Source organism: Scyliorhinus torazame, chromosome 17 (assembly GCF_047496885.1).
Source record: "Scyliorhinus torazame isolate Kashiwa2021f chromosome 17, sScyTor2.1, whole genome shotgun sequence".
In the NCBI taxonomy this organism is placed as follows: Eukaryota; Metazoa; Chordata; class Chondrichthyes; order Carcharhiniformes; family Scyliorhinidae; genus Scyliorhinus; species Scyliorhinus torazame.
Window position 1 is genome coordinate 78,147,009 of NC_092723.1, and position 27,808 is coordinate 78,174,816.

The 27,808-nt window shown below is 46.8% G+C and overlaps 1 protein-coding gene across 3 annotated transcripts in view; it reads right to left on the reverse strand.

Annotated features, from left to right (window-relative positions):
- Positions 1-27,808, reverse strand: part of LOC140393965 (BTB/POZ domain-containing protein KCTD20-like) — a 170,870-nt gene that overhangs the window by 44,531 nt on the left and 98,531 nt on the right. For all 3 annotated transcript variants that reach the window (XM_072480670.1, XM_072480669.1, XM_072480671.1), the window contains 3 exons: positions 25,343-25,658; positions 11,739-11,841; positions 2,459-2,579 (listed from right to left, as the gene is read on the reverse strand). In XM_072480670.1, coding sequence (XP_072336771.1) covers positions 2,459-2,579; positions 11,739-11,841; positions 25,343-25,658 — 540 coding nt within the window. The remainder of the gene's footprint in view (positions 1-2,458; positions 2,580-11,738; positions 11,842-25,342; positions 25,659-27,808) is intronic.

The following is a 27,808-nucleotide window of genomic DNA, read 5'->3' on the forward strand; positions in this document are numbered from 1 at the left end:
AAAGAGAGGATCAATTATGAAGGTAGACTAGCCAGTAACATTAGGAATGATAGTAAAAGTTTCTTTAAATACATCAAAAACAAATGGGAGGCAAAAGTAGACATTGGGCCGCTCCAAAATGACGCTGGTAATCTAGTGATGGGAGACAAGGAAATAGCTGAGGAACTAAATAAGTACTTTGCGTCAGTCTTCACAGGAGAAGACATGAGTAATATCCCAACAATTCAGGAGAGTCAGGGGGCAGAGCTGAATATGGTAGCCATCACAAAGGAGAAAGTGCTAGAGGAACTAAGAGGTCTAAAAATTGATAAATCTCCGGGCCCAGATGGGCTACATCCTAGAGTTCTAAAGGAGATAGCTGAAGAAATAGTGGAGGCGTTAGTTATGATCTTTCAAAAGTCACTGGAGTCAGGAAATGTCCCAGAGGACTGGAAAATCGCTGTTGTAACCCCCCTGTTCAAGAAGGGAACAAGGAAAAAGATGGAAAATTATAGGCCAGTTAGCCTAACCTCTGTTGTTAGCAAGATTCTAGAATCCATTGTTAAGGATGAGATTTCTAAATTCTTGGAAGTGCAGGGTCGGATTAGGACAAGTCAGCATGGATTTAGTAAGGGGAGGTCGTGCCTGACAAACCTGTTAGAGTTCTTTGAAGAGATAACAAATAGGTTAGACCAAGGAGAGCCAATGGATGTTATCTATCTTGACTTCCAAAAGGCCTTTGATAAGGTGCCTCACGGGAGACTGCTGAGTAAAATAAGGGCCCATGGTATTCGAGGCAAGGTACTAACATGGATTGATGATTGGCTGTCAGGCAGAAGGCAGAGAGTTGGGATAAAAGGTTCTTTTTCGGAATGGCAACCGGTGACGAGTGGTGTCCCGCAGGGTTCAATGTTGGGGCCACAGCTGTTCTCTTTATATATTAACGATCTAGATGACGGGACTGGGGGCATTCTGGCTAAGTTTGCCAATGATACAAAGATAGGTGATGGGGCAGGTAGTATGGAGGAGGTGGGGAGGCTGCAGAAAGATTTAGACAGTTTAGGAGAGTGGTCCAAGAAATGGCTGATGAAATTCAACGTGGGCAAGTGCGAGGTCTTGCACTTTGGAAAAAAGAATAGAGGCATGGACTATTTTCTAAACGGTGACAAAATTCATAATGCTGAAGTGCAAAGGGACTTGGGAGTCCTAGTCCAGGATTCTGTGCAGGTTGCAGGTTGAGTCCGTAATTAAGAAAGCAAATGCAATGTTGTCATTTATCTCAAGAGGCTTGGAATATAAAAGTAGGGATGTACTTCTGAAGCTTTATAAAGCATTAGTTAGACCCCATTTAGAATACTGTGAGCAATTTTGGGCCCCACACCTCAGGAAGGACATACTGGCACTGGAGCGGGTCCAGCGGAGATTCACACGGATGATCCCAGGAATGGTAGGCCTAACATACGATGAACATCTGAGGATCCTGGGATTATATTCATTGGAGTTTAGGAGGTTGAGGGGAGATCTAATAGAAACTTACAAGATAATGAATGGCTTAGATAGGGTGGACGTAGGGAAGTTGTTTCCATTAGCAGGGGAGACTAGGACCCGGGGGCACAGCCTTAGAATAAAAGGGAGTCACTTTAGAACAGAGATGAGGAGAAATTTCTTCAGCCAGAGAGTGGTGGGTCTGTGGAATTCATTGCCACAGAGGGCGGTGGAGGCCGGGACGTTGAGTGTCTTTAAGACAGAAGTTGATAAATTCTTGATTTCTCGAGGAATTAAGGGCTATGGAGAGAGAGCGGGTAAATGGAGTTGAAATCAGCCATGATTGAATGGTGGAGTGGACTCGATGGGCCGAATGGCCTTACTTCCGCTCCTATATTCGCGCCCGATGCGACGTGGCCCTTAGTTTGCGCCCTATATTGTAGTTCCTTCTCTGTCATTGGGTCCAAATCGTGAACTCCCTCCCTAACAGCACTATGGGTGCACCTACAATACATGGACTGCAGCTCACAAGGATCACTAAGAAGGGGCAATAAAGGCTGGCCTTACAGCACCATCAATATCTTACAAGTCAATTTTTTACAAACTTGCATTGATATATATGTTGCAGCAGTGAGTCACAGCGGATAGTGTGCTCCCAAGTCTGGGGTGGTGAATCCTCACCTGAGATGTGAACAGGCAACAGATATTATGTTGAGATCTATCTGTTCTAATGAACTCAAATGGGACATCTAGAATTACAAATGTCTACTCAGTCCTTTAAAATTGTGTGAATAAATCTAAAGATTCTTGTTCCCTACCCAAAGTAAATTTGGTAATTTAAGAAACTAGCCACAAGTTGCACAAAAGCTACCACCAGGTACACGTGGGAAACCTTGTAACACACTCACATCTTCCTTGATGTGAGTATGTGGCACCTGGACTTCGACAAACACACACAAACACCCTAATGTTGAACTGCTGAAAATGTACGTACTGAGGTCTCGACAGCGGATTGTATTGTGATTGAAGTTGATGCACAAATAGTCACATGCATCCCTGAGCTCCTGGATTGGAATTCCATCAGGACACTGAATGATTCCGGTGGTGTAATAATCCTGGAATGACAACGATCAGTCATTAAACATTATTAATATTGATGAGTTCAATAAACATAATTTGATTAAAAATCCATCTTTAATTTCTGCATTATTTGAACTAATTCTCAGGATTGGGACAGCACTTATTGCGAATCCTTCATTGCCCCCAGAGAAGGTTTTTAAAAATTAATTTACGGATGTGGACATCACCGGCTGGGCCAGCATTTAATGCCCATCCCTAAGTTTCCTTGAGAAGGTGGGGGTGAGCTGCCTTCTTGAACAGCTGTGAGGAATTGAACAAACAAATGTGATATAAAATAGTTAGTTCAAATATTAGTTACAGTACTGTGGATGTGATCAGTCTAATAGTAGTGAGAAACCTTGGGAGCCCGCGGGGCAATAACTAAGGAATTGTCTCAGCTGTGGTTGTTTGCCATGCAGAACCGGTATGCTCTTGACTATCTTCTGGGCCGTGAGGGTGGGGTATGCGCCATAGTGCAGGGCAAGTGTATCATGGGAGTTCAAGACCTAACCGCTAACATCACTAAATTTATGGATCTCATACAGGATCACCTGGATGGTATGCAGGACCCTGGTTCTTGGGGTAACTGGGGATTAGGAGGTTGGAAGGACTGGTTGATAAATATGGCCATGTATTTAGCAGTGGCACTCGGCTGCATCTTTGTGGGCCTGGCCATCCTTAAATGCGTGATGGGTAAAATGCAGGGTGCACTGGAAGAGATAGACGCCCCTAGAATCTTGGCTGTTAGGATCCACGAGGGTACAGCGGATGACGGAGTGCTGCAACAGGAATTGGAAATGCAGCGACGAATCTTCTTAGATGAGGGGCCATAGCTACGGGTTGGACAGATAGGTTATCATGAAATGATAAAAGGAGGGAATGAGGAATTGAACAAACGAATGTGATATAAAATAGTTAGTTCAAATATTAGTTACAGTAATGTGGATGTGATCAGTCTAATAGTAGTGAGTTCACAGACAAAGGATTTCAGAAAGCATGGCAAGGAAGGGTGGAGGGGTGTCTGGTGGAGGATGGGGAAAGGATGCTGGGTAACAAGAGGCCCAGGGTTAAGGAATGAGAAGTGAGCCAATCAGGATATATGGCCAGGTCAGGAGGTGTATAGGATGGCCTATGGGAATCTTGTATGTGAAACTTGATGCCATTTGAATGTATTTGTAGAGATTCCTTTGTCTCTGATAGCACTCGGTTCCTAGGGTTTCAGAAGACAGCTTGTGTGTTCTGAGGCTCATTATGAAGCGGGTCAGACTTGCAAGTTGGTTAAAAATAAATAATACTATACCTACAAATCCATCTCGAGTTTTATTGAGGCCAGACTGACGGGTAAAGAATTCAATATTGTCAGCTGTAGTCCCTGAGATGTAAGTACACGCACAGTGCTGTTAGGGAGGGAGTTCCAGAATTTTGACCCAGCAACAGTAAAGGAGCAGCAATATAATTCCAACTGAGGGTGGTGAGTGACTTAGGGGGGAAGCTCCAGATAGTGGTTCTCAGGTATCAGCTTGTCCTTCTAAATGGTAGTGGTCATGGGTTTGGAAGGTGCTGCCTAAAGAGCCATGGTGAGTTCGTGCAGTACATCTTGTAGATAGTATACACAGTTGCTACTGTGCGTTGGTGGTGGAGGGATTGAATGCTTGTAGAATGTGTAGCAATCAAGTGAACAGCTTTGTCCTGGATGGTGTAGCTATTTGAGTGTTGTTGGAGCTGCAGTCATCCAGGCAATGGGAAGTGTTCCAACACACTCCTGATTTAGGCCTTGGGCAGGCTTTGGAGAGTCAGGAGGTGAGTTACTCGCCACAGTATTTTTTTTTTAATAAACATTTTATTGAGGTATTTATGGTTTTATATCAGTAAAAGAAGAAACAATGTACATACAATTGTAAACATACGGCTGCCACCTCCGGGCGAACTCAATCAGTGACCCTCTCAAGCCGAACTTGATTTTCTCCAGACAAAGAAAGCTAGCCATGTCAGTGAGCCAGGTCTCCGACTTTGGGGGCTTTGAGTCCCTCCAAGCTAATAGTATCCGTCTCTGGGCTACCAGAGAGGCAAAGGCCAGAATGTCTGCCTCTTTCTCCTTCTGGAATCAAGGACAAAGCTGTTCACTTGATTCCTACACCTTCTACAAGCATTCAATCCCGGATCTTCCGACACCCCAAAAATCGCCACCTCTGGACTCGGCGCCACCCTTGTTTTCAATACTTCCCGCAAACCCCTGCCAGACTCCCCTAGGCTTCGGGCATGTCCAGAACATGTGAACATTATTCGCTGGCCCTCCCGCACACCTTGCGCACCTGTCTTCCACCCAAAGAACCTGCTCATCTGGGCCACTGTCATGTGAGCCCGGTGAACGACCTTAAATTGTATCAGGCTGAGTCTGGCACATGTTGTGGATGCGTTGACCCTACTCAACGCATCTGCCCAGAGACCATCCTCTAACTCTCCACCCAACTCCTCTTCCCACTTGTGTTTCAGCTCCTCGGTCTGTGTTTCCTCTAACCCCATAAGCTTCTTATAAATGTCCAAAACCCTCCCTTCTCCCACCAACACTCTGGTAACTACCCTGTCCTGTATCCCCCTCGGTGGTAGGAGCGGGAAGGTTGAGACCTGCCTGCGTAGGAAGTCTCGGGCCTGCAGGTACGGTAGCACAAGTGATTAGCACTGTGGCTTCACAGCGCCAGGGTCCCAGGTTCGATTCCCTGCTGGGTCACTGTCTGTGCGGAGTTTGCACGTTCTCCCCGTGTCCGCGTGGGTTTCCTCCGGGTGCTCCGGTTTCCTCCCACAGTCCAAAGACGTGCAGGTTAGGTGGATTGGCCATGCTAAATTACCCGTAGTGTCCATAAGGGTTGGGAGGGGTTATTGGGTTGCGGGGATAAGGTGGAAGTGAGGGATTAATGTGGGTCGGTGCAGACTCGATGGGCCGAATGGCCTCCTTCTGCACTGTATGTTCTATGTAATTCTATGTAAATTCATTCCCTCCCGTCAGTTCAAATTTCTCCTCCGACTCCCTCAGGCTGGAAAAGCTCCCTTCTATAAACATATCGCCCATCCTCTCGATCCCTGCTCTCTGCCATCTCCGAAACCCTCCATCTAACCTCCCCGGAGCAAACCGGTCATTATTGCAAATTGGGGACCAGACCGATGCTCCCTCTGCCCCCACATGTCTCCTCCATTGCCCCGAGACTCTCAGGGCCGCGACCACCATGGGGCTGGTGGAGTAGCATGTCGATGGGAACAGCAGAGGCGCCGTTACCAACGCCCCCAAACTGGTGCCCTTACAAGATGCCGCCTCTACTCGCTCCCACACCGAAACCCCCCCCACATCCACTTCCTAATCATGGCTATATTCGCCGCCCAGTAATAATTACTAAAGTTCGGGAGTGTCAGCCCGCCCTCCCCCCGGCTGCGCTCCAACATCCCCTTTTTAATTCGCGGGATCTTACCCGCCCATACAAAGCCCAAGAAAACCTTGTTGACACGTTTAAAAAAGGACTGAGGAATAAAGATGGTGAGACACTGAAACACAAACAGGAATCTCGGGAGAACCGGCATTTTCACTGTCTGTACCCTCCCAGCCAGTGACAGCGGGAGCATGTCCCACCTCCGAAAATCCTCCTTCATTTGGTCTACTAGTCGGGCCAAATTAAGATTAAGCTTCCCATTCCCAAGCCACATGGATGCCTAGGTACCGAAAGCTTCCCCCTACCACTCTAAACGGCAGCTCCCCCAACCGCCTCTCCTGCCCCCTTACCTGGATTGCGAACATCTCGCTTTTCCCCATGTTCAATTTGTAGCCCGAAAACCAGCCAAAATCCCCATAATTTCTTCCATCCATTCCAATGGTCCGACACATATAAGAGCAGATCGTCCGTGTATAGCGAGACTCTGTGTTCCACCCCCACCCGCCCCTCCCCCCCGGACCAGTCCCTTCCAGCCCTGAGGCTCTCAACACAATTGCCAGCGGTTCTATGGCCAGTGCGAACAACAGTGGGGAGAGGGGGCATCCCTGCCTCATCCCCCGGTGCAGCCTAAAATAGCCCTGTTTGTCTGAACACTTGCCACGGGCGCCTGATACAGCAGCCTGACGCAGTCAATGAAACCCCGCCCAAATCCAAACCGCCCCAATACCTCCCACAGATAATCCCATTCCACCCGATCAAATGCCTTCTCTGCGTCCATTGCGGCCACTGCCTCTACGTCCCTACCCTCTGGGGGCATCATGATAACATTCAACAGCCTTCTTACGTTGGCCACCAACTGCCTCGCCTTAACAAATCCCATCTGGTCCTCCCCAATCACATCCAGGACGCAGTCCTCAATCCTTGAGGACAAGATCTTAGCCAACAATTTGGCATCTACATTTAGTAGGGAGATCGGTCTGTAGGACCCTCATAGCTCCAGGTCCTTATCCCACTTCAGGATCAATGAGATAGTGACCTGTGACATCGTCGGGGAAGCCCTCCTCTCTCCCTTGCCTCATTAAATGTCCTCATCAGCAGTGACCCCAGCATCCCAGAGAACTTTTTGTAAAACTCCACGGGGTACCCATCCAGTCCTGGGGCTTTGCCAGACTGCAAGGCCTTCAGCCCATCTGCTATCTCTTCCAACCCGATCGGGGCCCCCAGCCCTTCGACCAAGTCTTCATCAACCTTCAGGAACTTCAGCCCCCCCTAAGAATTGACTCATCCCCTCCGGCCCAGCTGGGGGTTCCGGCTCATATAGCCTGCTGTAGAATTCCTCGAACGCCTTATTGACCCCAGCTGAATCTCCGACCAGGTTCCCATCCCTGTCCCTTACCTTTCAAATCTCCCTGGCTACCTCCCACTTTCTAAGCTGCTGCGCAAGCATTCTACTGGCCTTTTTCCCATACTCATAGATCGTCCCCCTCGCCTTCCTCAGCTGCTCTACTGCCTTCCCTGTAGTTAACAAGCCAAACTCCACCTGTAGCCTCTGTCGTTCCCTTAGAAGCCCTGCCTCTGGGGTCTCCGCATACCTCCTGTCGACCTCTAGTATTTCCTTTATCAGCCGGTCCCTCTCTGCTCTGTCTGCCTTCTCCCTCTGGGCCCGTATCGAGATCAGCTCCCCTCTAACCACCGCCATCAGCGCTTCCCAGACCACCGCAGCCGAAACTTCCCCCGTGTCATTGACTTCCAGATAGTTCTGGATGCATTTCGTCAGACGCCCGCACACCTCCTCATCCGCTAAAAGTTCCACGTCCAGCCTCCAGTGCGGGCACTGGCTACTCTCCTTGCTCACCTGTAGGTCAACCCAGTGCGAGGCATGATCCGAGATTGTGATCGCTGAGTACTCAGTGTCCACTATCCCCGTCAGTAGAGCCCTGTTCAGGATAAAAAAGTCAATCCGGGAGTGCACTTTGTGCACGTGCGAGTAGAAGGAAAACTCCTTCACTCTCAGCCGCCCAAATCTCCATGGGTCCACCCCCCTCCCCATCTGCTCCATAAACCCCTTCAGCTCCTTTGCCATTGCTGGCACCCTGCCTGTCCTTCAGCTCAATCGGTCTAGCCCTGGGTTATTGACTGTGTTGAAGTCCCCTCCCATAACCAGCTTATGCGAATCCAGGTCTGGGATCTTCCCCAACATCCTCCTTATGAACTCCACATCATCCTAATTCAGCACGTACGATTTCATGAGTACCACCGGCAGGTCCTTCAGCTTTCCACTGACCATAATGTACCGAACCTCCACGTCCGCAACTATTCTTTCCGCTTCGAATGACACTCGCTTATTTTTTTTTGATAAACAATTTTACTGAGCCATTTTGGCATAGTAAACAACAACAAAGCAAAACAGTGTGCAAAGAACAATCAACATAGTGCAAAAACCAGCTCCCCTCCTACAAGGACCTGCCTAACTGCCCCCCTAATCTACGTTGCCGTAAACCCCCCCCCCCCCTCTGCTGACGATTAATTTTCCGCAAAGTAGTCGATAAATGGTTGCCACCTCCGGGCGAACCCTGACAGTGACCCTCTCAGAACAAACTTAATTTTCTCCAGACCGAGAAAGCTCGCCATATCCGATAGCCAGGCCTCCGACTTCGGGGGCTTTGAGTCCCTCCATGCCAGCAGAATTTGTCGCCGAAGCAAAGGTCAAAACGTCAGCCTCCCTCTCCTCCTGGACTCCCGGGTCCTCCGAAACCCCAAAATCTACATATGGACATGGACTGCTTCATTATCTGCGGAATCGTGAATGGTGCTGGACATTGTTCAATCATCAGCAAACATCAGCAACATCCCCACTTCTGACCTTATGTTGGGAGGAAGGTCAAATGCTGCCATGATGTCAAGGACAGACACTCTCACCTCATCCCTGGAGTTCAACTCTTTTGTCCATGCTTGAACCAAGGCTGTAATGAGGTCAGGAGTTGAGTGATCCTGGCGGAACCCAAACTGAGCATCCGTGAGCAGGTTATTGCTGAGTAAGTGCCGTGTCATAGCGCTGTTGATAAACCATAGAATATCTGAAGTGTAGGAGGCCATTCACCTCATCGAATCTGCACCGACTGTCCGAAAGAGCATTCTACCCACGCTCACTCCCCGCCCTATCCCCATAACCCCACCTAACCTGCACATCTTTAGACTGTGGCAGGAAACCGGAGCACTCGGAGGAAATCCACGCAGACACGTAGGTTCCCTGGCGCTGAGAAAGTAGTGCTAACCATTTTACTGATTTTTTAAAAAAAAATTTAGAGTACCCAATTCATTTTTTCCAATTAAGGGGCAATTTAGCATGGCCAATTGACCTATCCTGCACATCTTTGGGTTGTGGGGGCAAAATCCACGCATACACAGGGAGAATGTGCAAACTCCACACAGACAGTGACCCAGGGCCGGGATCGAACCCGGGTCCTCGGCACCATGAGGAGCAGTGCTAACCACTGTGCCACCGTGCCGCTAACCGCTTTACTAATAATCGAGTAGGCTAATGGGGTGGTAATTGAACGGGTTGATTTGTCCTGTTTTTTGTATACAGGAAATACCTGGGCAATGTCCTACATTGCTTGTTAGATGCCAGTGTTGTAGCCAGTGACCCGGGCCCGGGATCGAACTTGGGTCCTCAGTGCTGTGAGGCAGCAGTGCTAACCACTGCGCCACTGTGCTGTCCTGTCACACTCTTTTTTAACCCTTTGGGAATAGTTGGAAAAACAGTTTTACCTCCTTGGGGACTAGTTGGAAGGCTAAGCAGGCTGATTATCAGCCTGTTTGGATCGTGCCATTATCACACCTTCTGTGGTCAATAAACCCTGTTGTAGGACTTGAACCCAGATCTTCTGGCTCAGAGACAAGGGCGCAATCCACTGAGAAAGCAAGACCATCATCCTCTGGGAGAAGAAGGCCCATGAAATCCTTTCTAAATCTTCCTCTTATCCTAATTCCATACCGGGTGGCACGGTGGCACAGTGGTTAGTACTGTTGCCTATGGCGCTGAGGACCCGGGTTAGATCCTGGCCCCGGGTCACTATCTGTGTGGAATTTGCACATTCTCCCAGTGTCTGCATGGGTCTCACCCCCACAACCCAAAGATGTGCAGGTTAGGTGGACTGGCCACGCTAAATTGCCCCTTAATTAGAAAAAAATAATTGGCTACTCTAAATTTAATTTTTTGTAATCCATATCCCTGGTTATGGATGTTTCAAACAAGAGGAATAGGGCCTTCCTACCCACTTTATCAGGACCCCTCTTATTTTATACACATAAATTTGCTCCCCAATCCAATCCTGGCCAGTTCAAGCTTTCCTCATAACATGAATTTTCCCTCAGTTGCTCCCTACTCTGTCTCTCTCTCCCTCAGTCGCTACCTACTCTGTGTCACTCTGCCTCGGTCGCTGTCTACTCTGTCACTCTCCCTCAGTCGCTACCTACTCTGTGTCACTCTCCCTCAGTCTGCACTACACACTCTCCTGTGCCTGCACCTAGCCTAAGCACTTCAGCAAATTTTCCGAATGGGTGGAAGGGAAGGACGGATATAGATAGGCGAGGAGATTGGGCCAAAATTTGGCAGGTGGAGTTTAATGTAGGTAAGTATGAGGTTATCCATTTTGGCCGAAAAATAGAAAGGCAAATTGCTATCTAAGTGGAAAGCAGAGGGCGGCATGTTGGCGCAGTGGTTAGCACTGCCGCTTCACAGCGCTGAGGATCCCGGTTCGGTCCTGGCCCCGGGCCACCATCCATGTGGGGTTTGCACATTCTTCCAGTGTCTGTGTGGGTCTCACCCCACAACCCAAAGATGTGCAGGGTAGGGGGATGGGCCATGGTAAATTACCCCTTAATTGGGAAAAAAATAAGAATTGGGTACTTAATGTTTTTTTTTTAAATAGAAGTTAAACGGACAGCAGATTCAAAATGTGTCTGGCCAGAGGGATCTGGATGACTTTGTTCATGAATCGCAGAAAGCCAGTATGCAGGTACAACATGTAATGAAAAGGCAAATGGAATGTTAGCATTTATTGCAAAAGGACTGGAGTATAAAAGTAGTGAACAGTTTTTCTAATTGTATAGGGTGTTGGTGAGACCACATCTGGAGTACTGTGTCCAGTTTTGTCTCCTTATTTGAGGATAAATGTGGTGCCATTGGAGGCAGTTCAGAGGAGGTTCACCAGATTGATTCCGGGATGAAAGGGTTGACGTATGAGGAGAGATTAAACAGTTTGGGCTTATATTCACTGGAATTTAGAAGGATGAGAGGTGATCTGATCGAGGTATAAAGCATACTAAAAGGGATTGATAAAGTAAACGTAGAACAAATGCTCCCCCTTGTGGGCAATCTAGAATGAGAAGTCACAGATATAGGTAGAGAGGCGGTAGATTTAGAACTGAGCTGAGGAGGGACTACTTCTTGCAGAGGCTGATGAATTTGTAGATTTCGCTTCCCCAGAGTGCAGTGGAATCTGAGTCAATAGGTTTCAAGAAAGAGATAGATATATTTCTGATAAAAAATTGTTAAAGGGATATAGGAAACAGGTAGGGATGTCGATTTGAGACCAGGAAAAGATCAGCCATGATCTGATTGAATGGCGGAGCAGGCTCGAAGGGCTGAATGGCCTATTGCTGCTCCTAATTCTGTTCCTAAAGTCAATGTGTGGAGTTACTGAACAATACTGTTCTGAAGTACGAACTCACCAAGACTGCACGGAATACAGTGGATGTGACGCCTTCAGCAATCTCGTACTCGCCTTTACTGTTTGGCTGGGTGACATTGTACTCTCGGCCGGAGGTGAACATTCTGTGGGAAAAAAGGCAAAGGAATTTACGAGAATCAGACCCCACTCACAGTGTGCAGCCTCTTCCACAGACCTCATCTCTTTACAATGCCTTCTTCCATCAATGCACATCACTAACACTGATTCACATTCATCTGGTATCCTGCCATAGCAGAATGATTCAGCATTCTCTACAGCACAACACAATATAGATCAGTACTGCAACTGGGAGCTGTGTATTGATACAGCACAGTATATAGACTGGGGTTGATATGGACCCGTGTATTTGTACAGCACAGTACAGACTTGGATCGAAACAGTGACCTGTGTATCTGCACATCACAGTACAGATTGGGATTGAAACAGTGACCTGTGTATCTGTACATCACAGTACAGACTAGGATTCAAACTGGGAACTGTGTATCTGTGCATCACAGTACAGATTGGGATTGAAACTGGGACCTGTGTATCTGTACAGTACAGACTGGGAGTGAAACAGGGATCTGTGTATCTGTACAGTACAGACTGGGATTGAAACAGGGATCTGTGTGTCTGTACAGTACAGACTGGGAGTGAAACAGGGATCTGTGTATCTGTACAGTACAGACTGGGATTGAAACAGGGATCTCTGTATCTGTACAGTACAGACTGGGCGTGAAACAGGGGTCTGTGTATCTGTACAGTACAGACTGGGATTGAAACCTGGATCTGTGTATCTGTACAGTACAGACTGGGAGTGAAACAGGGATCTGTGTATGTCTAATGTACAGACTGGGATTGAAACGGGGGTCTGTGTACCTGTATAGTACAGACTGGGATTGAAACAGGGATCTGTGTATCTGTACAGTACAGACTGGGAGTGAAACAAGGATCTGTGTATCTGTACAGTACAGACTGGGAGAGAAACAGGGATCTGTGTATCTGTACAGTACAGACTGGGATTGAAACAGGGATCTGTGTATCTGTACAGTACTGACTGGGAGTGAAATGGATCTGTACAGTACAGACTGGGAGTGAAACAAGGATCTGTGTATCTGTACAGTACAGACTGGGAGTGAACCAGGGATTGTGTATCTGTACAGTACAGACTGAGAGTGAAACAGGGATCTGTGTATCTGTACAGTCCAGACTGGGAGTGAAACAAGGATCTGTGTCAGTGTACAGTACAGACTGGGAGTGTCTTATGGTCTTATTAAGACAGAGGTTGTACAGTACAGACTGGGAGTGAAACAGGGATCTGTGTATCTGTATAGTACAGACTGGGATTGAAACAGGGATATGTGTATCTGTACAGTACAGACAGGGAGTGGAACAGGGATCTGTGTATCTGGACAGTACAGACTGGGAGTGAAACAGGGATCTATGTATCTGTACATTACAGACTGGGAGTGAAACAGGGATCTGTCCAGTACAGACTGGGAGTGAAACAGGGATCTGTGTATCTGTACAGTACAGACTGGGAGTGAAACAGGAATTGTGTATCTGTACAGTACAGACTGGGAGTGAAACAGGGATCTGTGTGTCTGTACAGTACAGACTGGGATTGAAAGAGGGATCTGTGTATCTGTACTGTACAGACTTGGAGTGAAACAGGGGTGTGTGTATCTGTACAGTACAGACTGGGATTGAAACAGGGATATGTGAATCTGTACAGTACAGACTGGGAGTGAATCAGGGATCTGTGTATCTGTACTGTACAGACTAGGAGTGAAACAGGGGTCTGTGTATCTGTACAGTACAGACAGAGTGAAACAGGGATCTGTGTATCTGTACAGTACAGACTGGGAGTGAAACAGGGATTGTGTATCTGTACAGTACAGACTGGGAGTGAAACAAGAATCTGTGTATCTGTACAGTACAGACTGGGAGTGAAACAGGGATCTGTGTATCTGTACAGTACAGACTGGGAGTGAAACAGGGATCTGTGTATGTGTACTGTACAGACGGGGATTGAAACAGGGGTCTGTGTACCTGTATAGTACAGACTGGGATTGAAACAGGGATCTGTGTATCTGTACAGTACAGACTGGGAGTGAAACAGGGATCTGTGTATCTGTACAGTACTGACTGGGAGTGAAATGGATCTGTACAGTACAGACTGGGAGTGATACAAGGATCTGTGTATCTGTACAGTACAGACTGGGAGTGAACCAGGGATTGTGTATCTGTACAGTACAGACTGAGAGTGAAACAGGGATCTGTGTATCTGTACAGTCCAGACTGGGAGTGAAACAAGGATCTGTGTCATTGTACAGTACAGACTGGGAGTGTCTTATGGTCTTATTAAGACAGAGGTTGTACAGTACAGACTGGGAGTGAAACAGGGATCTGTGTATCTGTATAGTACAGACTGGGATTGAAACAGGGATATGTGTATCTGTACAGTACAGACTGGGAGTGAAACCGGGATCTGTGTATCTGTACTGTACAGACTAGGAGTGAAACAGGGGTCTGTGTATCTGTACAGTACAGACTGGGATTGAAACAGGGATATGTGTATCTGTACAGTACAGACAGGGAGTGAAACAGGGATCTGTGTATCTGGACAGTACAGACTGGGAGTGAAACAGGGATCTATGTATCTGTATATTACAGACTGGGAGTGAAACAGGGATCTGTCCAGTACAGACTGGGAGTGAAACAGGGATCTGTGTATCTGTACAGTACAGACTGGGAGTGAAACAGGAATTGTGTATCTGTACAGTACAGACTGGGAGTGAAACAGGGATCTGTGTGTCTGTACAGTACAGACTATGATTGAAAGAGGGATCTGTGTATCTGTACTGTACAGACTTGGAGTGAAACAGGGGTGTGTGTATCTGTACAGTACAGACTGGGATTGAAACAGGGATATGTGAATCTGTACAGTACAGACTGGGAGTGAATCAGGGATCTGTGTATCTGTACTGTACAGACTAGGAGTGAAACAGGGATCTGTGTATCTGTACAGTACAGACTGGGAGTGAAACAGGGATTGTGTATCTGTACAGTACAGACTGGGAGTGAAACAAGGATCTGTGTATCTGTACAGTACAGACTGGGAGTGAAATGGATCTGTACAGTACAGACTGGGAGTGAAACAAGGATCTGTGTATCTGTACAGTACATACTGGGAGTGAACCAGGGATTGTGTATCTGTACAGTACAGACTGAGAGTGAAACAGGGATCTGTGTATCTGTACAGTCCAGACGGAGTGAAACAAGGATCTGTGTCATTGTACAGTACAGACTGCGAGTGTCTTATGGTCTTATTAAGACAGAGGTTGTACAGTACAGACTGGGAGTGAAACAGGGATCTGTGTATCTGTATAGTACACACTGGGATTGAAACAGGGATCTGTGGATCTGTACAGTGCAGACTGGGAGTGAAACCGGGATCTGTGTATCTGTTCTGTACAGACTAGGAGTGAAACAGAGATCTGTGTATCTGTACTGTGCAGACTAGGAGTGAAACAGGGATCTGTGTGTCTGTACAGTACAGACTGGGAGTGAAACAGGGATCTGTGCATCTGTACAGTACAGACTGGGAGTGAAATAGGGATCTGTGTATCTATACAGTACAGACTGGGAGTGAAACAGGGATCTGTGTATCTGTACAGTACAGACTGGGAGTGAAACAGGGATCTGTGTATCTGTACAGTACAGACTGGGGGTGAAACAGGGATCTGTGTATCTGTACAGTACAGACTGGGAGTGAAACAGGGATCTGTGTATCTGTACAGTACAGACTGGGAGTGAAACAGGGATCTGTGTATCTGTACAGTACAGACTGGGAGTGAAACAGGGATCTGTGTGTCTGTACAGTGCAGATTGGGAGTGAAACAGGGATCTGTGTATCTGTACTGTACAGATTGCAAGTGAAACAGGGATCTGTGTGTCTGGACATTACAGACTGGGAGTGAAACAAGGATCTGTGTATCTGTACAGTACTGACTGGGAGTAAACCAGGCGTCTGTGTATCTGTACAGTACAGACTGGGGTTGAAACAGGGATCTGTGTATATGTACAGTACAGACTGGGAGTGAAACCGGGGTCTGTGTATCTGTACAGTACAGACTGGGATTGAAACAGGGATATGTGTATCTGTACAGTACAGACCGGGAGTGAAACAGGGATATGTGTATCTGTACAGTACAAACTGGGAGTGAAACAGGGATCTGAGTATATGTACTGTACAGACAGGGAGTGAAACAGGGATCTGTGTATCTGTACAGTACAGACTGGGAGTGAAACAGGAATCTGTGTCACTGTACAGTACCGACTGGGAGTGTTTTATGGTCTTATTAAGACAAAGGTTGTACAGTACAGACTGGGAGTGAAACAGGGATCTGTGTATCTGTACAGTACAGACTGGGAGTGAAACAGGGATCTGTGTATCTGTACAGTGCAGACTGGGAGTGAAACAGGGATTGTGTATCTGTACAGTACAGACTGGGAGTGAAACAAGGATCTGTGTATCTGTACAGTACAGACTGGGAGTGAAACAGGGATCTGAGTATCTGTACAGTACAGACTGGGAGTGAAACAGGGATTGTGTATCTGTACAGTACAGACTGAGAGTGAGACAGGGATCTGTGTGTCTGTACAGTACAGACTGGGAGTGAAACAGGGATCCGTGTATCTGTACAGTACTGACTGGGAGTAAAACAGGCGTCTGTGTATCTGTACAGTACAGACTGGGGTTGAAACAGGGATCTGTGTATATGTACAGTACAGACTGGGAGTGAAACCGGGGTCTGTGTATCTGTACAGTACAGACTGGGATTGAAACAGGGATATGTGTATCTGTACAGTACAGACCGGGAGTGAAACAGGGATATGTGTGTCTGTACAGTACAAACTGGGAGTGAAACAGGGATCTGAGTATATGTACTGTACAGACAGGGAGTGAAACAGGGATCTGTGTATCTGTACAGTACAGACTGGGAGTGAAACAGGAATCTGTGTCATTGTACAGTACAGACTGGGAGTGTTTTATGGTCTTATTAAGACAGAGGTTGTACAGTACAGACTGGGAGTGAAACAGGGATCTGTGTATCTGTACAGTACAGACTGGGAGTGAAACAGGGATCTGTGTATCTGTACAGTGCAGACTGGGAGTGAAACAGGGATTGTGTATCTGTACGGTTCGGACTGGGAGTGAAACAGGGATCTGTGTATCTGTACTGTACAGACTGGGAGTGAAACAGGGATCTGTGTGTCTGTACAGTACAGACTTGGATTGAAACAGGGATCTGCGTGTCTGTACAGTACAGACTGGGAGTGAAACAGGGATCTGTGTATCTGTACAGTACAGACTGGGAGTGAATCAGGGATCTGTGTATCTGTACTGTACAGACTAGGAGTGAAACAGGGGTCTGTGTATCTGTACAGTACAGACAGAGTGAAACAGGGATCTGTGTATCTGTACAGTACAGACTGGGAGTGAAACAAGAATCTGTGTATCTGTACAGTACAGACTGGGAGTGAAACAGGGATCTGTGTATCTGTACAGTACAGACTGGGAGTGAAACAGGGATCTGTGTATGTGTACTGTACAGACGGGGATTGAAACAGGGGTCTGTGTACCTGTATAGTACAGACTGGGATTGAAACAGGGATCTGTGTATCTGTACAGTACAGACTGGGAGTGAAACAGGGATCTGTGTATCTGTACAGTACTGACTGGGAGTGAAATGGATCTGTACAGTACAGACTGGGAGTGATACAAGGATCTGTGTATCTGTACAGTACAGACTGGGAGTGAACCAGGGATTGTGTATCTGTACAGTACAGACTGAGAGTGAAACAGGGATCTGTGTATCTGTACAGTCCAGACTGGGAGTGAAACAAGGATCTGTGTCATTGTACAGTACAGACTGGGAGTGTCTTATGGTCTTATTAAGACAGAGGTTGTACAGTACAGACTGGGAGTGAAACAGGGATCTGTGTATCTGTATAGTACAGACTGGGATTGAAACAGGGATATGTGTATCTGTACAGTACAGACTGGGAGTGAAACCGGGATCTGTGTATCTGTACTGTACAGACTAGGAGTGAAACAGGGGTCTGTGTATCTGTACAGTACAGACTGGGATTGAAACAGGGATATGTGTATCTGTACAGTACAGACAGGGAGTGAAACAGGGATCTGTGTATCTGGACAGTACAGACTGGGAGTGAAACAGGGATCTATGTATCTGTATATTACAGACTGGGAGTGAAACAGGGATCTGTCCAGTACAGACTGGGAGTGAAACAGGGATCTGTGTATCTGTACAGTACAGACTGGGAGTGAAACAGGAATTGTGTATCTGTACAGTACAGACTGGGAGTGAAACTGGGATCTGTGTGTCTGTACAGTACAGACTATGATTGAAAGAGGGATCTGTGTATCTGTACTGTACAGACTTGGAGTGAAACAGGGGTGTGTGTATCTGTACAGTACAGACTGGGATTGAAACAGGGATATGTGAATCTGTACAGTACAGACTGGGAGTGAATCAGGGATCTGTGTATCTGTACTGTACAGACTAGGAGTGAAACAGGGATCTGTGTATCTGTACAGTACAGACTGGGAGTGAAACAGGGATTGTGTATCTGTACAGTACAGACTGGGAGTGAAACAAGGATCTGTGTATCTGTACAGTACAGACTGGGAGTGAAATGGATCTGTACAGTACAGACTGGGAGTGAAACAAGGATCTGTGTATCTGTACAGTACATACTGGGAGTGAACCAGGGATTGTGTATCTGTACAGTACAGACTGAGAGTGAAACAGGGATCTGTGTATCTGTACAGTCCAGACGGAGTGAAACAAGGATCTGTGTCATTGTACAGTACAGACTGCGAGTGTCTTATGGTCTTATTAAGACAGAGGTTGTACAGTACAGACTGGGAGTGAAACAGGGATCTGTGTATCTGTATAGTACACACTGGGATTGAAACAGGGATCTGTGGATCTGTACAGTGCAGACTGGGAGTGAAACCGGGATCTGTGTATCTGTTCTGTACAGACTAGGAGTGAAACAGAGATCTGTGTATCTGTACTGTGCAGACTAGGAGTGAAACAGGGATCTGTGTGTCTGTACAGTACAGACTGGGAGTGAAACAGGGATCTGTGCATCTGTACAGTACAGACTGGGAGTGAAATAGGGATCTGTGTATCTATACAGTACAGACTGGGAGTGAAACAGGGATCTGTGTATCTGTACAGTACAGACTGGGAGTGAAACAGGGATCTGTGTATCTGTACAGTACAGACTGGGGGTGAAACAGGGATCTGTGTATCTGTACAGTACAGACTGGGAGTGAAACAGGGATCTGTGTATCTGTACAGTACAGACTGGGAGTGAAACAGGGATCTGTGTATCTGTACAGTACAGACTGGGAGTGAAACAGGGATCTGTGTGTCTGTACAGTGCAGATTGGGAGTGAAACAGGGATCTGTGTATCTGTACTGTACAGATTGCAAGTGAAACAGGGATCTGTGTGTCTGGACATTACAGACTGGGAGTGAAACAAGGATCTGTGTATCTGTACAGTACTGACTGGGAGTAAACCAGGCGTCTGTGTATCTGTACAGTACAGACTGGGGTTGAAACAGGGATCTGTGTATATGTACAGTACAGACTGGGAGTGAAACCGGGGTCTGTGTATCTGTACAGTACAGACTGGGATTGAAACAGGGATATGTGTATCTGTACAGTACAGACCGGGAGTGAAACAGGGATATGTGTATCTGTACAGTACAAACTGGGAGTGAAACAGGGATCTGAGTATATGTACTGTACAGACAGGGAGTGAAACAGGGATCTGTGTATCTGTACAGTACAGACTGGGAGTGAAACAGGAATCTGTGTCACTGTACAGTACCGACTGGGAGTGTTTTATGGTCTTATTAAGACAAAGGTTGTACAGTACAGACTGGGAGTGAAACAGGGATCTGTGTATCTGTACAGTACAGACTGGGAGTGAAACAGGGATCTGTGTATCTGTACAGTGCAGACTGGGAGTGAAACAGGGATTGTGTATCTGTACAGTACAGACTGGGAGTGAAACAAGGATCTGTGTATCTGTACAGTACAGACTGGGAGTGAAACAGAGATCTGAGTATCTGTACAGTACAGACTGGGAGTGAAACAGGGATTGTGTATCTGTACAGTACAGACTGAGAGTGAGACAGGGATCTGTGTGTCTGTACAGTACAGACTGGGAGTGAAACAGGGATCCGTGTATCTGTACAGTACTGACTGGGAGTAAAACAGGCGTCTGTGTATCTGTACAGTACAGACTGGGGTTGAAACAGGGATCTGTGTATATGTACAGTACAGACTGGGAGTGAAACCGGGGTCTGTGTATCTGTACAGTACAGACTGGGATTGAAACAGGGATATGTGTATCTGTACAGTACAGACCGGGAGTGAAACAGGGATATGTGTATCTGTACAGTACAAACTGGGAGTGAAACAGGGATCTGAGTATATGTACTGTACAGACAGGGAGTGAAACAGGGATCTGTGTATCTGTACAGTACAGACTGGGAGTGAAACAGGAATCTGTGTCATTGTACAGTACAGACTGGGAGTGTTTTATGGTCTTATTAAGACAGAGGTTGTACAGTACAGACTGGGAGTGAAACAGGGATCTGTGTATCTGTACAGTACAGACTGGGAGTGAAACAGGGATCTGTGTATCTGTACAGTGCAGACTGGGAGTGAAACAGGGATTGTGTATCTGTACGGTTCGGACTGGGAGTGAAACAGGGATCTGTGTATCTGTACTGTACAGACTGGGAGTGAAACAGGGATCTGTGTGTCTGTACAGTACAGACTTGGATTGAAACAGGGATCTGCGTGTCTGTACAGTACAGACTGGGAGTGAAACAGGGATCTGTGTATCTGTACAGTACAGACTGGGAGTGAAACAGGGATCTGTGTATCTGTACAGTACAGACTGGGAGTGAAACAGGGATCTGTGTATCTGTACAGTACAGAGTGGGAGTGAAACAGGGGTCTGTGTATCTGTACAGTACAGACTGGGAGTGAAACAGAGATCTGTGTATCTGTACAGTACAGACTGGGAGTGAAACAGGGATTGTGTATCTGTACAGTACAGACTGAGAGTGAAACAGGGATCTGTGTGTCTGTACAGTACAGACTGGGAGTGAAACAGGGATCCGTGTATCTGTACAGTACAGACTGGGAGTGAAACAGGGATCTGTGTATCTGTACAGGACAGACTGGGAGTGAAATAGGGATTGTGTGTCTGTACATTACAGACTGAGAGTGAAACAGGGATCTGTGTGTCTGTACAGTACCGGCTGGGAGTGAAACAGAGATCTGTGTATCTGTACAGTACAGACTGGGAGTGAAACAAGGATCTGTGTCTCTGTACAGTACAGACTGGGATTGAAACAGGGATCTGTGTATCTGTACAGTACAGACTGGGAGGGAAACAAGGATCTGTGTATCTGTACAGTACAGACTGGGATTGAAACAGCGATCTGTGTATCTGTACAGTACAGACTAGGAGTGAAACAGGGATCTGTGTATCTCTACAGTACAGACTGGGAGTGAAACAGTGATCTGTGCATCTGTACAGTACAGACTGGGAGTGAAATAGGGATCTGTGTATCTATACAGTACAGACTGGGAGTGAAACAGGGATCTGTGTATCTGTACAGTACAGACTGGGAGTGAAACAGGGATCTGTGTATCTGTACAGTACAGACTGGGGGTGAAACAGGGATCTGTGTACCTGTACAGTCCAGACTGGGAGTGAAACAGGGATCTGTGTATCTGTACAGTACAGACTGGGCGTGAAACAGAGATCTGTGTATCTGTACAGTGCAGACTGGGAGTGAAACAGGGATCTGTGTATCTGTACAGTACAGACTGGGAGTGAAACAGGGATCTGTGTATCTCTACAGTACAGACTGGGAGTGAAACAGGGATCTGTGCATCTGTACAGTACAGACTGGGAGTGAAATAGGGATCTGTGTATCTATACAGTACAGACTGGGAGTGAAACAGGGATCTGTGTAGCTGTACAGTTCGGACTGGGATTGAAACAGCCATCTGTGTATCTGTACAGTACAGACTGGGAGTGAAACAGGGATCTGTGTATCTCTACAGTACAGACTGGGAGTGAAACAGGGATCTGTGCATCTGTACAGTACAGACTGGGAGTGAAATAGGGATCTGTGTATCTATACAGTACAGACTGGGAGTGAAACAGGGATCTGTGTATCTGTACAGTACAAACTGGGAGTGAAACAGGGATCTGTGTATCTGTACAGTACAGACTGGGGGTGAAACAGGGATCTGTGTACCTGTACAGTCCAGACTGGGAGTGAAACAGGGATCTGTGTATCTGTACAGTACAGACTTGGCGTGAAACAGAGATCTGTGTATCTGTACAGTGCAGACTGGGAGTGAAACAGGGATCTGTGTATCTGTACAGTACAGACTGGGAGTGAAACAGGGATCTGTGTGTCTGTACAGTATAGACTTGGATTGAAACAGGGATCTGCGTGTCTGTACAGTACAGACTGGGAGTGAAACAGGGATCTGTGTATCTGTACAGCACAGACTGAGAGTGAAAGTGGGATCTGTGTGTCTGTACAGTACAGACTGGGAGTGAAACAGGGATCTGTGTATCTGTACAGGACAGACTGGGAGTGAAACAGGCATTGTGTGTCTGTACATTACAGACTGACAGTGAAACAGGGATCTGTGTATCTGTACAGTACAGACTGGGGGTGAAACACGGATTGTGTATCTGTACAGTACAGACTGGGAGTGAAACAGGGATTGTGTGTCTGCACATTACAGACTGAGAGTGAAACAGGGATCTGTGTATCTGTACAGTACAGACTGGGAGTGAAACAGGGATTGTGTATCTGTACAGTACAGACTGGGAGTGAAACAAGGATCTGTGTATCTGTACAGTACAGACTGGGAGTGAAACAAGGATCTGTGTCTCTGTACAGTACAGACTGGGATTGAAACAGGGATCTGTGTATCTGTACAGTACAGACTGGGAGTGAAACAAGGATCTGTGTATCTGTACAGTACAGACTGGGATTGAAACAGCGATCTGTGTATCTGTACAGTACAGACTGGGAGTGAAACAGGGATCTGTGTATCTCTACAGTACAGACTGGGAGTGAAACAGGGATCTGTTCATCTGTACAGTACAGACTGGGAGTGAAATAGGTATCTGTGTATCTATACAGTACAGACTGGGAGTGAAACAGGGATCTGTGTATCTGTACAGTACAGACTGGGAGTGAAACAGGGATCTGTGTATCTGTACAGTACAGACTGGGCGTGAAACAGGGATCTGTGTATCTGTACAGTCCAGACTGGGAGTGAAACAGGGATCTGTGTATCTGTACAGTACAGACTGGGCGTGAAACAGAGATCTGTGTATTTGTACAGTGCAGACTGGGAGTGAAACAGGGATCTGTGTATCTGTACAGTACAGACTGGGAGTGAAACAGGGATCTGTGTATCTGTACAGTACAGACTGGGAGTGAAACCGGGATCTGTGTGTCTGTACAGTACAGACTGGAGTGAAACAGGGATCTGTGTGTCTGTACAGTGCAGATTGGGAGTGAAACAGGGATCTGTGTGTCTGTACGGTCCAGATTGGGAGTGAAACAGGGATCTGTGTATCTGTACTGTACAGATTGCGAGTGAAACAGGGATCTGTGTGTCTGTACCGTACAGACTGGGAGTGAAACAAGGATCTGTGTATCTGTACAGTACAGACTGGGATTTAAACAGGGATCTGTGTAGCTGTACAGTGCAGACTGGGATGAAACAGGGATCGGTGTATCTCTACAATACAGACTGTGAGTGAAACAGGGATCTGTGTATCTGTACAGTACAGACTGGGAGTGAAATAAGGATCTGTGTATCTGTACAGTACAGACTGGGATTGAGACAGGGATCTGTGTATCTGTACAGTACAGACTGAGTGAAACAGGGATCTGTTTGTCTGTACAGTACAGACTGGGAGTGAAACAGGGATCTGTGTGTCTGTCCAGTACAGACTGGGATTTAAACAGGGATCTGTGTGTCTGTACAGTACAGAATAGGAGTGAAACAGGGATCTGTGTATCTGTACAGTACTGGCTGGGAGTGAAATAGGGATCTGTGTATCTGTACAGTACAGGCTGGGAGTGGAACAGGGATCTGTGTGTCTGTACAGTACAGACTGGGAGTGAAACAGGGATCTGTGTATCTGTACAGTACAGACTGGGAGTGAAACAGGGTTGTGTATCTGTACAGTACAGACAGAGTGAAACAGGGATCTGTGTATCTGTACAGAACAGACTGGGAGTGAAACAGGGATCTGTGTATCTGTACAGTGCAGACTGGGAGTGAAACAGGGATCTGTGTATCTGTACAGTGCAGACTGGGAGTGAAACAGGGATTGTGTATCTGTACAGTACAGACTGGGAGTGAAACAGGGATCTGTGTATCTGTACAGTACAGACTGGGAGTGAAACAGGGATCTGTGTATCTGTACAGTGCAGACTGGGAGTGAAACAGGGATTGTGTATCTGTACAGTACAGACTGGGAGTGAAACAGGGATCTGTGTATCTGTACAGTACAGACTGGGAGTGAAACAGGGATCTCTGTATCTGTACAGTACAGACTGGGAGTGAAACAGGGATCTGTGTGTCTGTACAGTACAGAATAGGAGTGAAACAGGGATCTGTGTATCTGTACAGTACTGGCTGGGAGTGAAACAGGGATCTGTGTATCTGTACAGTACAGGCTGGGAGTGGAAATGGGATCTGTGTGTCTGTACAGTACAGACTGGGAGTGAAACAGGGATCTGTGTATCTGTACAGTACAGACTGGGAGTGAAACAGGGTTGTGTATCTGTACAGTACAGACAGAGTGAAACAGGGATCTGTGTATCTGTACAGAACAGACTGGGAGTGAAACAGGGATCTGTGTATCTGTACAGTGCAGACTGGGAGTGAAACAGGGATCTGTGTATCTGTACAGTGCAGACTGGGAGTGAAACAGGGATTGTGTATCTGTACAGTACAGACTGGGAGTGAAACAGGGATCTGTGTATCTGTACAGTACAGACTGGGAGTGAAACAGGGATCTGTGTATCTGTACAGTGCAGACTGGGAGTGAAACAGGGATTGTGTATCTGTACAGTACAGACTGGGAGTGAAACAGGGATCTGTGTATCTGTACAGTACAGACTGGGAGTGAAACAGGGATCTCTGTATCTGTACAGTACAGACTGGGAGTGAAACAGGGATCTGTGTATCTGTACAGTACAGACTGGGACTGAAACAGGGATCTGTGTAGTGGTACAACACAATGCAATGCAGAGCGTGATTGGATGAGGGAGTTTTGGGTTTGTAAAACTCAATTTTGCACAAAGTTGGGAATGAACATTAAGATGCACATTGACTCCCCGTCCAGTTAGAAACCTGTTTGTGCTCTGTGCCGGCCGTTTTCAGCCAGGAAAGTTTAATGAACAGCACTGAAAGATAAGTACCTACCGGCCAAGCATTGTGTCTGGATGCGCTGCAAAGATGATAGGATCGACCACAAACCGCGTGTTATCAACAATCAACACAGCACGCTCTGAAGCCTTCCAGGAGTTGCTGCTGTCCTCGCCCTTGGTGACCCTGGGGCTTTTACTCATGCCTGTGTCCTGTCCCAGGTGGGAATTAGCCCTTTTTTCCTTGGGCCAAAGCGTGGAGCCTGTCTCGAAAATGGGACATCCCTGGCCATCCTGTGAACTGTAAATAGAAGGAGGGGCGCATTTATGAGGGTGGGTGCTTGTGGCCTGACAGAACCGTCCCAGGTCAGGATCTAGAGGGAGACAGAAATGAATTTGTTAGTTTTATTGTTCCTCAATACGCAGTGTACAGAAAGCCTAAGGACTGGGATGTTCAGATGAATTAACTCCAGTCTTAACTGTAACCAACTGCAATCCCAACCATTGCCAAGATACACATGGGAATATTGGGATTTACCCCATCTTTGGACCCAATGACAGTGGTCCCAGGGAGGATCTATTATGTGTTTGTGAACAATTATTTAGTGATGTAAACTGGGTGGAGATCCCTGAGGAGAGTATGAGATACCATCCTTTATCTGGCTGTGGTAAATGAAGGAGGAGGGGTAGACAGAGATGGAAAGGGGACGAAATGCAGGTGGGTGAGGTTGGTGTGGAACTGAAGGTTTTGGGTGGGCTATGTGGGACGCAGGTAGGGAAGAGGGGGCCTGCATGTGGTAAGAGCAGCGTAGATGGTAAGGTTAGGTTCACGTGCTGAAGGGGGCCTGTGGTGGTGAGGGAGCTGCCCATGGGGGATGAGGGAGTTCATGCAGGAGTGTAGTAAAAGGTAGGAGAGGAGAGCAGGACTAAGGGGTGGGAGAGAGAGAGTGAAGGGAAGTGGAACGAGGAGGGTGATAAATTAGCGAGAACTTAACCAGAGTAAAAAATTGAGTACTTCAACAATTGTAGGCTGCAAGTAAGCTTTAGCTTACAAAAGAGAAGTTACAAATGAAAAGGTAGATTGAGGTATAAGACTACATAGCAGGCTTAAATAAAACCTAAGGGTCAACATGAGTCCCTGCTTGCAGAGGCTAGTAGCTTTCCATAGGCAGATAACCACAAGGTGTTGCTATGGCAACAGATAAAACGCCCAAGTTTAGGCAAGGATGTCAGCACACAAAGTTAATTGGTACCAGGCAGCTCCCGCTCATATGATTATCATAGAACATAGGACAATGGAAGGGAGTCTGGGGGCTACAGCTCAAGTGTGAACTTAATCTAATGAGGGTCTGAAAACTTGTAGATAAGTAGAGACACCTACGTGCCTGGCGGTATCATAATGTTATGTACGGCTTTTATTATAATTGATAATTATATTCATATGTAATGTATTATGCAATCCTAATTATTGGTTGTGAATGGACATAACTAGTTTTTGAACAAATGTATCCTTTTGATTGGTGTATGTTAATTACTTTAGATAACACACAAAGTACATTTGCTCAATCCTTGCTGTGATCGGGATGTGGCCAAGCCTTCTGGTGGTAGATTTGCTCCCCTACGATAGCTTGCAATAAAGGTTTAAACCGAAACTCAACTCTAAGTGTCATCTGATCAGTTGGCGAGTGAAGCACGGTATAGTTGAATAGCTACCAGTAAAACTCCAACAACAGCAAACACCAATCCACAAACTTTCAGGGTAACAGCTGCTCTGTGATCGTCTTCATGTCAGCAACTTAATGGGAAGGCTTTGGGTAAAGTTCCAGCAAGACAGATCAGATTGTACTTCCTTCAAATCATGGTGAGTATGTCTGCCAATTACATGTTAGTCTTCACTGTACTGCCTGGATCAAACTGACAATCTCACCAGCACAATTCAGTGTCACAGCCCCTCTCTGTAACGAGCACTGCCCCCGGAGTGAGGATGTGAGAATGGGAAAATGGTGTCACAGCCCTTCTCTGTAACCAGCAATGCCAGTGAGTGAGGATGTGAGAATGAGACTATAGTGTCACAGTCCCTCGCTGTAACCAGCAATGCCAGTGAGTGAGGAGGTGAAAATGAGACTATAGTGTCACAGTCCCTCTCTGTAACCAGCACTGCCCCCAGAGTGAGGATGTGAGAATGAGACTATAATGTCACAGCCCCTCTCTGTAACCAGCACTGCGAGTGAGTGAGGAGGTGAGAATGAGACTATAATGTCACAGTCCCTCTCTGTAACCAGCACTGCCCCCAGAGTGAGGATGTGAGAATGGGATTATAGTGTCACAGCCCCTCTCTGAAACCAGCACTGTCAGTGAGTGAGGATGTGAGAATAGGACTATAGTGTCACAGCCCCTCTCTGTAACCAGCACTGTCAGTGAGTGAGGATGTGAGAATGGGACTATAGTGTCACGGCCCCTCTCTGTAACCAGCACTGCCAGTGAGTGAGGATGTGCGAATGGGACTATAGTGTCACAGCCCCTC